The sequence below is a fragment of the Mustelus asterias genome, chromosome 5 (genome assembly GCF_964213995.1).
Source record: "Mustelus asterias chromosome 5, sMusAst1.hap1.1, whole genome shotgun sequence".
Classification (NCBI taxonomy): Eukaryota; Metazoa; Chordata; class Chondrichthyes; order Carcharhiniformes; family Triakidae; genus Mustelus; species Mustelus asterias.
The window spans coordinates 145,726,430-145,739,697 of NC_135805.1; the positions used below are offsets into that span (position 1 = coordinate 145,726,430).

The 13,268-nt window shown below is 45.3% G+C and overlaps 2 protein-coding genes across 2 annotated transcripts; both read right to left on the reverse strand.

The window, feature by feature from the left end:
- Positions 1–3,713: 3,713 nt before the first annotated feature.
- LOC144493865 (histone H2A-like) lies at positions 3,714–4,887 on the reverse strand. Its single transcript, XM_078213441.1, has one exon. It carries the CDS (start codon positions 4,871–4,873, stop codon positions 4,487–4,489), a length of 387 nt encoding a protein of 128 aa, XP_078069567.1. The 5' UTR covers positions 4,874–4,887; the 3' UTR covers positions 3,714–4,486.
- A 976-nt stretch (positions 4,888–5,863) lies between these two features.
- Positions 5,864–6,289, reverse strand: LOC144493867 (histone H2B-like). Its single transcript, XM_078213443.1, has one exon. It carries the CDS (start codon positions 6,287–6,289, stop codon positions 5,912–5,914), a length of 378 nt encoding a protein of 125 aa, XP_078069569.1. The 3' UTR covers positions 5,864–5,911.
- Positions 6,290–13,268: the final 6,979 nt, after the last annotated feature.

The following is a 13,268-nucleotide window of genomic DNA, read 5'->3' on the forward strand; positions in this document are numbered from 1 at the left end:
TTTTTTTCCTTTCGCTGGACTTGTACCTGGCAATTCTTGGCAATGTGACCCACTCGCTTACACTTGCGACATTGGGCCTCTTGTGTCCAGCAATTTGATTCCTTGTGGCCTGTTCAGCCATATCAGCAGCATTCTACTTGCAATGCCAAAATCTGCAGGGCTTCCGCTACCTTGTGTACCTGAGCACTGACACCCAACTGTGCTGCTTCTCTGGTAACTAATTCCATGGAATTTGCGATCTCTAATGCAGACTTAAACTGTGAATTATTTTCAGCCAATACTATGAAACTATTCAGCAGAAGGGAAGAAGTTTAACAACACCAGGTTAAAGTCCAACAGGTTTATTTGGTAGCAAAAGCCACACTGCTACCAAATAAACCTGTTGGACTTTAACCTGGTGTTGTTAAACTTCTTACTGTGTTTACCCCAGTCCAACGCCGGCATCTCCACATCATGAATAGCTTCATAGCAGAGGCCACAAACCAGCGGTCCCATAAAGCATCATGGAGTATTTTTCCAAACTCTCAGTGCTCAGCCAGTCTTTTCAAAGTTGCCACAAATTGCACAATGAACTCCCCCTCGAGTTGGTCTCGTTTGTAGAATCAAATGCTCAGCAATCATCAATGACTTTGGAGCGAAATGAGCTTTTAGTACATTGCACAATTCCTGGTAAGTCTTCTCAGCTGATTTGTCCGGTTGTTCCAGACTCTTCAGCGCAGTCAAGGTCTTGCTCCTTATGGTACTCAAGAAGTTGAAGTTTATTTATTAGTGTCAAAAGTAGGCTTACATTAACATCGCAATGAAGTCACGGTGAAAATCCCCTAGCTGCCTGTTCGGGTATACTGAGGGAGAATTTAGCATGGCCAATGCACTTAACCAGCACATCTTTGGTCTGTGGGAGGAAACCCAGAGAATGTGCAGACTCTGCGCAGACAGTGACCCAAGCCAAGAATCAAACCCAGGTCCCTAGCACTGTGAGACAGCAGTGCTGACTACTGTGTCACCATGCCGCCCCAGACCGATACTACCAGAATCTCAGCCACATTATTTGCTGACAGATAAATGCTAAAATGCTCTATAAGGTATCCAACTCTCTGCCTCTTCATCGAAGGGCCCTATGATACCAAATCTTGCTGCCATTTTGCTTTTTTGCTGGTGGGATGTTTTCCCACCAAAAGCATGTAGGCCCAAAACCTTCTCCCGCCATTGACGGCGGCTGCCTGCAATCTTGGTCCTCTCGGCTTCCTCTTCCACATGAGTGTAGGCCCAAAACTTCCTTCTGCCATTGCTGATAGCCATCCGCAGCCCAAGTCCACTCGGTGTCCGCTTCCCGCGATGCTATCCCTGGCAAGTCCTACCTCCTCCTGAAAGGAATGTTTAGACTGAAGTAATGCAGTTGGAACACCCACCAGTTCCTCACAGGTTCACCATGCTGTGGTTCTTTTTCCCAGTGCTGCGGTTCTTTTTCCTAGTGCTGATGCTTGGCCACCTCCAACTTCACCAGAATGGAACGCCAGTGAATGTGTAAGCCATGACACCGGCTCATTGCCTCTTAATATGTATGTTGCTGTGGACTAGGGACCATAGAGAATCACAAGGTACCTTGAACACATCAATACTGGGGGCTGTTTATTGAAGGTGTTCATGCATTCACAGTCAGGTCTACGACTTCCCAACAAGATCCCACCCTGTGCGGAGCTACTAGCTCAGAGATCATCTGACTCTTTGCTTAAATGGGCAGTTTGCACCCCAAACTCCAATATACTACATATATACACAAACATCGCAAGCACATTTAACATTCTCTATTTTTGGAACATCCTCCAACTGCACAACCTTCCCAATCTGTGTATTCACCTGCAGCTTCTACCACCCTTCCTATCCTTATAAACCCCTCCAGCCCCTCCAACCCTCTCTATCTCTGTAACCTCCTCTAATCCCTAAAATGTTCCCCATCTCTGAAAGCACTTCTAACCCCAACAATGCTCCATGTGTGTATTCTCCTTCAGCCTCCACAACCCTCAATCTCTTTAATATCACCCAGCCCTTAAATCATTTTCTACCTCTAAATGGGGGAACATTTTCTTCCTCCAACCTCATAACCCTCCATATCTCTGTAACCTCCTCTAACTCCTACAACCATCCCTATCTTTATAAAGACAACCTGTCCCTGCTACCCATCCTACCTCTTATCTCTCTTAATACCTGCAATCCTTCATATCTCTGTACCGTCCTCCAGTTGTTACACTACCGCCCCCCCCCCCCCCAAAATAAATTCCTGTACACTCCTCCAGCTCTCACAATCCTCCCTTACTCTGTATCCTCCTCCACCCCCAACCCTCCCTATCTGTGCAATCTCCTTCAGCCCCGACAACCCTCACTTGCAACAGCTGGTCGAGGCCAAAGTCAGAAAGCACTTTTCACAGTAGCTGAAAATCTAGAAACAATTCTATAAAATGCCCGCGGCTGCCGCAGTTCAGAGAAGGCCTTTCGCCTACTTTCTCTGAAGCATTCTGGATTCATTATGCAGGTTTCCTGTCCTTCCCTGGGCACCTTCAGCCAGAAGCAGCATCCAGACAAGAATTAAACCCTGAACCCGAGGATTAAAATTCCAGACTATGTTTGCTGACCTGAGTGAACGTCAGACAAGGGAAGCAACGTTCTAAATGTAGGGTCAGAAATTGTGGGGATTTTTCATTGAAATTGTAGATCTTTCATTGAAATATAGAATCCCCACAGTACAGAAGGAGGCCATTCACCCCATCGAGGCTGCACCGACAACAATCCCACCCTATCCTCGTAACCACCCTGCTAATCCCCCCCAAAACCCCCTAAAATTTAACATGGTCAATCAATTTAACTCTCACATCTTGGGATTGTGTGAGGAAACCGGAGCACCCGAAAGAAACCCACGCAGACATGAGAAGAATGTGCAAACTCCACACAGTGACCCAAGCCAGGAATCGAACCCTGATCCCTGGCTCTGTGAGGCAGTAGTGGCATCTTCATGAAAAACCTTTCTTCTTACCCAACTCTGTCCGACAGAACACGCAGTAACATAAACCAGTGAATTCTTGCTCTCAGTAACCGAGGGCAATTATTCAAAATTCAAAGACTGCTGTCTCTCAGTCTCCTCCCCGCCCCGCCTCTCTCTCCCCAGGTTTTTCTCAGTCAGGTCGGGGCGAGCTGTATAATAAAGGAAGCTGCAGCAGCTCCTCTCTCATTCAGCAGCGATTTGACTGAAGAAGAATCATGTCTGGCAGAGGAAAAGGAGGCAAAGGACTGGGGAAAGGCGGAGCAAAGCGACACCGCAAAGTGCTTCGTGATAACATCCAGGGCATCACCAAGCCAGCCATCCGCCGCCTGGCTCGCCGTGGCGGGGTCAAGCGGATCTCGGGCTTGATCTACGAGGAGACCCGCGGGGTGCTGAAGGTTTTCCTGGAGAATGTGATCAGGGATGCGGTCACCTACACCGAACACGCCAAGCGCAAGACGGTCACCGCCATGGATGTGGTGTACGCTCTGAAACGCCAGGGCCGCACTCTCTATGGATTCGGCGGCTGAACAAATCCACCCAATTCTCACAAAACCCAAAGGCTCTTTTTAGAGCCGCCCACATCCTCACATTGAGAGCAGCCCACACTCCACCAAAGGCCCTTTTCAGAGCCACCGAGTCGGTTAGGAAAATACTCGCATTACAATTCGGTCGCAGTTTATTTTCTCATTCTCAGATTTGTTGTGACGTGGATTTGTTACGTACGGAGATGAAAGTTTTTTTTACGCGCAATTGTTGAGATATATTCCTAATCCGGAAAAGCACCCACATTTACAACGCGAACCAGGGATATAAGGACTCCGTAAATCCCACACTCGCGTAAGGTCAAATACATGAATAACGATTTAAAATGCACATTCATTCCAGAGGCTGGTCAATGCAGGATTCAATCTGCCTTCATCTACACTGCCTCGGAAATGCAGAATGAACCCAATGTTATTTCCAATGACAAGAGACGAAAGATATTAAAACATTCCTGAGACTGTTGACTAAGAACATCACAGTAGTGAATGAAAGCTAGAGTGGTTCTCAATATTGATTTGTATGAACAAATTAAATCACCATTCTCTTCCATAACAGGATGATGCATATTGTCAGAGACACAGATATCGGATAAAACCCACTCAGTGGCTGCAAGATGTTGAGGGAAAATTGAATTACAACACACGTTAAGTTTGAGGCTAAATTTTCAAACATTTTGTTTCTTTCACGCGGTGATTTCTTGTACAAACATCAAGCCCCTCACATTAACCCGCCCTGTAACAGATAAAGTGACAGCTTCTCAATCCAGCTCATTCCAATTAGAGGAGAGTTGCAGAGAAATTCTGACAAAATCGCCACCAATCGGAGGGAGAATGGGTCGCCCCTTCACAGAGAAAGTGGGTGGCTCTGAAAAGAGCCTTTGGTTTGTTAGATTTCAGAATGGTCGCCTCACTTGGTCTTCGATGCCGCAGATGTTTTCTTGGGCAGCAGCACGGCCTGGATATTAGGCAGCACCCCGCCCTGAGCGATGGTCACTCCTCCCAGCAGCTTGTTGAGCTCCTCGTCGTTGCGCACGGCCAGCTGGAGGTGTCTGGGGATGATGCGGCTCTTCTTGTTGTCGCGGGCCGCGTTGCCGGCCAGCTCCAGGATTTCAGCCGTCAGATACTCGAGCACTGCAGCCAGGTAGACCGGGGCTCCGGCACCCACACGCTGCGCATAGTTTCCCTTCCTCAGGTGCCTGTGAACACGGCCCACCGGGAACTGCAGTCCAGCCCGAGAGGAACGCGACTTGGGCTTGTTGCGAGCTTTCCCTCCGGTCTTTCCTCTTCCAGACATCTTCACAATCTCACAAAGACTTTGACAGAGAATGAGAAAAGCCGCCCAGATTCACTTCTCTTATAGCTTGGGGAGGGATGGCGGTGCACACATTGCTGATTGGCTATGGGAAAAACCTAATGACACCTTCTCTATAATGACCAATCAGATATCTGTTTAAAGCACCAATCGGGAAAGGCCACTTTGCTGAGGGCGGAAAGTAAGGGCGCCAAATTCTCAGATTCCAACCGATTCTTCATTTCAAATGAGCGCCAAAATACACAAAAAAATCGATTAGGAATTATTAAAAAGGCGTAATTCATATTTCAGTTCAAGATTAGAATACACTCCATTTCTCTCCCTAATTTAAAAGTTTGTCTTTATTCGTCAGTTTCTGATTTTATCATAGAAATCCTACAGTGGAGGCCATTCGACCCATCGAACCTGCAGCGACAACAATGCAACCCAAACTATATCTTCGTAACCCCACGTTAATCCCCCTGCCATTCAGGGGCAATTTATCATGGCAATCCACCTAACCCGCCATAAGATCTTTGGACTGTCGGAGGAAACCCACGCATACACGGGGAGATTGTGCAAACTACACACAGACAGGCTGGAAATGAAACCGCGTCCCCGGCGCTGTGAGGCAGCAGTAATGTGCCACCGCGTTTATGTGTGGGATTTCTCGAACTGGCAAGAATCCGAAGTTAATTGAAGTAGCATAATGCGGGAAATCTGAATTAAAATCAGAAAATCGGAGGGCGTAAAGTCAAGGGCGACGTTTTCAACTTCCTACCGAATATTCCATGTGCAAATATCAACTACTCTGACAACTGCTCAGAGAGTCAGTGGCCAAATTATTCATGGCGAATAGTTAACAGACTCATAACGAAACAGGTGAGTTCCTATCCAGGAGTTTCTGATTGAAACGCTAATGTAATTGACTATTTGAAGTATGATTTCAAAAACGATGATAGTATAGCTTTCTCACAGAAGTTGTGGGTGGCTCTTAAAAGAGCCGTTTGGTTGTATTTTTTTTCAGTGCATTGTGTAGTTTTACTTGGAGCTGGTGTACTTGGTCACCGCCTTTGTCCCCTCCGACACGGCGTGCTTGGCCAGTTCCCCGGGCAGCAGTAGGCGCACGGCGGTCTGGATCTCCCGGGAGCTGATGGTGCTGCGCTTGTTGTAATGGGCCAGACGGGAAGCCTCGCCGGCGATGCGCTCGAAGATGTCGTTAACGAACGAGTTCATGATGCTCATGGCCTTGGAGGAGATGCCGGTGTCGGGGTGAACCTGCTTCATCACTTTGTAGATGTAGATGCCGTAACTCTCCCTCCTGGACCTCCTCTTCCTCTTGCCGCTTTTCGTTATCGGCTTCTTCTGGGCCTTTTTGGCGCCCTTCTTGGCAGTCTGGGGTTTCTTTTCTTCAGGCATGGTGCATGCAAACTGCAGACTCAGAATAACTGAAAGTTCAGTCTGAACTCTTCTTTTATCGACAAACCCAGACGACTATGCAAATGAAGGATGGGTGAAAGACGTGTTCACCATTGGCTAATCTGTAATGATGCGGGTTTCTTTGCTTATTTGATTGGTTCATTCAGATAACCAATCACAGTTATTGCTCCTCACATCCACAAATTCTCTGCAGACACATTCTCCACTCCCCTTGCTGCCTCCTTTTTCGAACAATTCCCTAACTTCCTCACTCTGGCGGTACCAGCGCATTCTCTCTGCTGATAGAAACCCTACAGTGCAGAAGGAGGCCATTCGGCCCATCGAGTCTGCATCGACCACAATCCCACCCAGGCCCTACCCCCACATATTTTACCCGCTAATCTACACATCCCAGGACTCTAAGGGGCAATTTTTAACCTGGCCAATCAACCTAACCCGCACATCTTTGGACTGTGGGAGGAAACCGGAGCACCCGGAGGAAACCCACGCAGACACGAGGAGAATGTGCAAACTCCACACAGACAGTGACCCGAGCAACGAACTCAGGACCCTGGAGCTGTGAAGCAGCAGTGCTAACCACTGTGCTACCGTGCCGCCCAAACCTGCTTCTGTACTGCAGCAATTACAGGATGAAACTGCGGCACATGTGCATCCCTTCCTCACCAGCAAAAACTGTTCCTCATTTCATTCTATCGCCTGGATGTCGCAGTCCAGATTATTTGGGTTCAATCCCAAAGGCTGGTTATCACTGCTGCCTCACAGCGCCAGGGATCCGGGATCAAATCCGCCCTCAGGTAATTGTCTGCGTGGAGTTTGTACGTTCTCCCCGTGTCTGCATGGGTTTCCCCCGGGCGCTCCGGTTTGTACCCACAATCCAAAGATGCGCAGGTTAGGTTGATTGGCCATGTTAAATTGCCTCTTAGTGTCCCAACATGTGTCGGTTAGATAGAGGATTAGCTGAGTCAATACGTTACGGAGATAGGGATGTGGGTAAAATATTTTTTCAGAGGGTAGCTGCAGCCTTGAGGGGCCGAATGGCCTGCTTCTGTACTGCAGCAATTACAGGATGAAACTGCGGCTCATGTGCACATTGCTGACACAAGCTGCCACTGGTATGGGGTCAATTACAAAAATCTGACAGAAAAAAAACTCTGCCATCAATCTGACGCTCGTGCATATATGTCTTTTTATTCTGCATTAGGCATTCTATGTTTCATTATTACCATCGATACTATTCCATAATTTACAGCTTCCGACACGCACGTTTCATTATTAACTCTCTTTCTCCACAGGTTTCATCCAGGAGCTCTGGATTCCTCCCATATTCAGAGTTTTAACAACACCAGGTTAAAGTCCAACAGGTTTATTTGGTAACAAATGCCATTAGCTCTCGGAGCGCTGCTCCTTCGTCAGATGGAGTGGAAATCTGCTCACAAACAAGGCACACAGAGACATAAAATCCGAAAGCTAATAGCATTTGCTACCAAATAAACCTGTTGGACTTTAACCTGGTGTTGTTAAAACTCTTACTGTGTTTACCCCAGTCCAACGCCGGCATCTCCATATCATTCCTCCCATATTCCAAACACGTGCAGCTCAGGTGGATTGGACATGCGACAGAACCCCTTAGTGTCAAAAAAATAGCAAATTAGATGACTTAACCATTGTAAATGGGTTTATGGGAATAGGGTCGAGGGTAGTGTTTGGTTGGGATGCTAGGAGGGTTGGTGCAGCCTCTTTCTGCACAGTTGGGATTCTATGGTTCTGTGTCTGGGTGTTTTGAAATGAATCCACCAGTTGCTGCAAATCATGTGTTTTTTTTTTACTCTGTTCATGTCAGTGCATGGAAGATGTGGGTTGTTCTCTGTCGCTGCCAGACTTTGATAACTGTGGCAGTGTGAGCCAACCTAATACAGTTATCCACGTGTATGTGAGTATGTTATTTCATTTTGGTTTCTAACAGTTTCTGATGCAGGAAATTATAATGGTTCCAAACCTTGTCATCTTTTAGAGAGTCATAGAAGTTTACAGCATAGAAACAGGCCCTTCGGCCCAACTTGTCCATGCCACCCTTTTTATTTTAACCCCTAAGCGAATCCCAATTGCTCGAATTTGGCCCATATCCCTCTGTACACATCTTACCCATGTAACTTTCTAAATGCTTTTTAAAAGACAAAATTGTACCCGCCTCTACTACTACCCCTGGCAGCTTGTTCCAGACACTCCTCACCCTCTGTGTGAAAAAATTGCCCCTCAGGACACTTTTGTATCTCTCCCCTCTCACCTTAAACCTGTGCCCTCTAGTTTTAGACTCCCCTACTTTTGGGAAAAGATATTGACTATCAAGCTGATCTATGTCCCTTATTATTTTATAGACCTCTATAAGATCACCCCTCAGCCTTCTACACTCCAAAGAAAAAAGGCTCAGTCTATCCAGCCTCTCCTTATAACTCAATCCATCAAGTCCAGGTAGCATCCCAGTAAATGTTTTCTGCACTCTTTCTAGTTTAATAATATCCTTTCTATAATAGGGTGACCAGAACTGTACACCGTATTCCTAGTGTGGCCTTACCAATGTCTTGTACAACTTCAACACGACATTCCAACTCCTGTATTCAATGTTCTGACCAATGAAATCAAGCATGCTGAATGCCTTCTTCACCACTCTGTCCACTTGTGACTCCACTTTCAAGGAGCTATGAACATGTACCCCTAGATCTCTTTGTTCAGTAACTCTCCCCAACGCCCTACCATTCACTGAATAAGTCCTGCCCTGGTTCAATCTACCAAAAAGCATCACCTCGCATTTATCTAAATTAAACTCCATCTGCCATTTGTCAGCCCACTGGCCCTTTTGTTCAAAATCCTGTTGCAATCGGAGATAACTTTCTTCACTGTTCACGATGCCACCAATCTTGGTATCATCTGCAAACCTACTAACTGTGCCTCCTCTATTCTCATCCAAATCATTAATATAAATGACAAATAACAGTGGACCCAGCACTGATCCCTGAGGCACACCGCTGGTCACAGGCCACCAGTTTGAAAAACAATCCTCTACAAATACCCTCTGGCTTCCGGCATCTCTACATTCTTCAAGAAGCCAATTTTGTATCCATTTAGATACCTCAGCCTGGATCCCGTGAGATTTAACCTTATACAACAACCTACCATGCGGTACTTTGTCAAAGGCCTTGCGAAAGTCCATGTAGGCAACATCAACTGTACTGCCCTCATCTACCTTCTTGGTTACCCCTTCAAAAAACTCAATCAAATTTGTGAGACATGATTTTCCACTCACAAAGCCATGCTGACTGTCCCTAATCTGTTTGGTTCACTGATTGTGATTGTACTCAATATCTGTGATTTTCTGGCATGAGAGAGTAAAATTTCACTTGTACATGATTGTTTGCGTCTGTATTTTATTCTCTACTGTTAGTTACTTCATCATCATCGTCATATTTCTGCAAGCATTTATTTTATAATTGATTGAGGGTTTTCAAACTCTATCTCTCTGTCTCTGGAATGTGGATATGCCCATTATTCACTGTCCGTCCCTGAATTGTGAATGGATGTTTTTTTTTCTTGCCTTGTTCCTCACATTTTAAAGTGGGTTGTACAGTGTACCTGTGACAGGAACACAATAAATTGCATAGGATTAGAGCACATGGCCCATCGCTCGTGCCCCGCCATTCAATGTGATCGTGAATGTTGTTGGATTTCACAAACTGTTGTCCCATGTCCTTCATCTTCTCAAGAGACTAAACTCTAGGGAATATAATCCTAATTAACTCAGTCTCTCATCATAGGGCACCCTGAACCCAGGCATTAATTTAATAAACACCTTGTGAGTCCTCTTAACAATAGTAATCTGGTTCTCAGATCTCTTTATGGGATTCTGGGTTTTAGAATTTATCGTTCTGCAAACGGATGTTGCTTTTGTTTGTCTCACTGTCAGAATAAAGTTTTACTTCTATATCAGTCACTCTGTGGTACCCTGCATGTCTTTTTTTCATTCTTGAGAGCAGAAATTCTTCTGTTTGATAATTGCTCTTAAGGATTGTGAATAGGGTGTTCATTCTCTGATTTCTCCTAACTGTGGATGCTGAACAGTTTGCATTACTCTGCACACACTATTTTCACATTTTATATGTGAAGTTATGTATTTTGTATCTCTGTCTATTGCTTAGTATTTGTAATGTAGCAAAACTGGGATTAAATCGGTCTCTAAAATTATCCACTACAACCTGGATATGCCTCATACATCTCCTTTAAACCTTGCCCCTCGCACATTAAACCTGTGCCCCCTAGTAATTGACTCTTCCACAACCTATGCGTGGAGCCAGAGGAAATGGGCGAGGTATTAAATGAGTACTTTGCATCAGTATTCACCAAAGAGAAGGACTTGGTGGATGATGAGTCTGGGAAAGGAGTAAAACCTGTTGGACTTTAACCTGGTGTTGTTAAACTTCTTACTGTGTTTACCCCAGTCCAACGCCGGCATCTCCACATCATAGATAGTTTGAGCCATGCTGAGATCAAAAAGGAGGAGATATTGGGGTTCTTGAAAAAGAGTAAGGTAGACAAGTCCCCAGGGCCGAATGGGATACACCCCAGAATACTGAGAGAGGCAAGGGAGGAAATTGCTGGAGTCTTGAGAGAAATCTTTGTATCCTCACTGGCTACAGGGGAGGTCCCAGAGGATTGGAGAATAGCCAATGTTGTTCCTTTGTTTAAGAAGGGTAGCAAGAATAATCCAGGTAATTACAGGCCAGTGAGCCTTACATCAGTGGTAGGGAAATTATTGGAGAGGATTCTTCGAGACAGGATTTACTCCCACTTGGAAATAAGTAGTGTATTAGTGAGAGGCAACATGGTTTTGTGAAGGGGAGGTCGTGTCTCACGAAATTGATCGAGTTTTTCGAGGAAGTGATGAAGATGATTGATGAGGGTAGGGCAGTGGATGTTGTCTACATGGACTTCAGTAAGGCCTTTGACAAAGTCCCTCATGGCAGACTGGTGCAGAAGTTGAAGTTGCATGTGATCAGAGGTGAGCTGGCAAGGTGGATACAAAACTGGCTTGGTCAACGAAGACAGAGGGTAGCAGTGGAAGGGTGCATTTCTGAATGGAGAGCTGTGACAAGTGGCATTCCTCAGGGATCAGTGCTGGGACCTTTGCTGTTTGTAATGTATATAAATGATTTGGAGGAAAATGTAACAGTTTTGATTAGTAAGTTTGCGGATGACACAAAGGTTGGTGGATTGGCGGATAGTGATGAGGACCATCAGAGGATACAGCAGGATATAGATCAGTGGGAGACTTGGGCGGAGAGATGGCAGATGGAGTTTAATCCGGACAAATGTGAGGTAATGCATTTTGGAAGGTTAATACAGATAGGAAATATACAGTAAATGGCAGAACACTTAAGCGTATTGATAGGCAAAGGGATCTGGGTGTACAGGTACACAGGTCACTGAAAGTGGCAATGCAGGTGGGGAAGGTAGTCAAGAAGGCATACGGCATGCTTGCTTCATCGGCCGGGGCATTGAGTTTAATAATTGGCAAGTCATGTTGCAACTTTATAGAACCGTAGTTAGGCCGCACTTGGAATATAGTGTTCAATTCTGGTCGCCACACAACCAGAAGGATGGAGGCTTTGGAGAGGATGCAGAAAAGATTTACCAGGATGGTGCCTGGTATGGAGGGCATTAGCTATGAGGAGAGGTTGGAGAAACTTGGTTTGTTCTCACTGGAACGGCAGAGGTTGAGGGGTGATAGAAGTCTACAAGATTATGAGAGGCATGGACAGAGTGGATAGTCAGAAGCTTTTTCCCAAGGTGGAAGAGTCAATTACTAGGGGGCACAGGTTTAAGGTGTGAGGGACAAGATTTAAAGGAGATGTACGAGGCAGAGCTTTAACACAGGGAGTAGTGGGCGCCTGGAACTCATTGCCGGGGGAGGTAGTGGAAGCGGATACGGTAGTGACTTTTAAGGGGCGTCTTGACAAATACATGAATAGGATGGGAGTAGAGGGATATGGTCCCTGGAAGGGTAGGGGGGGTTTTAGTTCAGTCGGGCAGCATGGTCGGTGCAGGCTTGGAGGGCCGAAGGGCCTGTTCCTGTGCTGTAATTTTCTTTGTTCTTTGTTCAACCTGTGAGAGTGGATTCCAGCAGAATCTGTCCGGAACAAATGTTGATTGTGATTCAGTCAAAACCATTGAGGTGGGTTTCTTTCGTGTCATTCAATCTATGGCGTGATATTTGACTGTGGATTCAGCTCTGTGTCCATTCGACTTTGAAATATATCGACTGCAAATATTACTGTGGTTATAGCTCTGTGCATATTTTTCTCGCAATCTCAATGAGGTGGGATTATTGCATAGCTTGTCAGATTCTTGGAGATTCCTGTCACTCTCTCAAAGCAAATATGAGTGTGGATTAATTCAGTTCTCATCAAGTTCAGGCTGACATTGAGTGTATGATTCATTTAAATATCCTGTGTTTCTGCCGTTGGGTGATAATGTGCTGCTATCTGTGTCTTTTAGTGGCTGATACATTGCATCATTTTTGGACCATGTATCTGAACTCCATTTTTATATCAGCCATTATGTTGGAATTTATTTGTTTAACATCTGAACATATTGATATCTGTTTGTGATAATTTATAATATGGATTTAATGTATGTTATAGTAATAGATTAATCTCACTAGCTGTATTTGAGTTGTGGAATGGTATTCATTTTGAAATGATGTGAATAATAAAATGTGGATACGTCAAACAGATCCATAGCCTCACATGTAATTCCTGCAGTGTGCAGTGAAGGGATTGTCATTTCTCTTTCAGTTTTCTATAATGTGCTGGGATTTTTTTTAAATCTTGGACTTGTATGCAACATGTGGCCTTGGCCAAATTCTTGGGCAATTTATACAGCTTCTGTCTGGAAATTATACTTTATC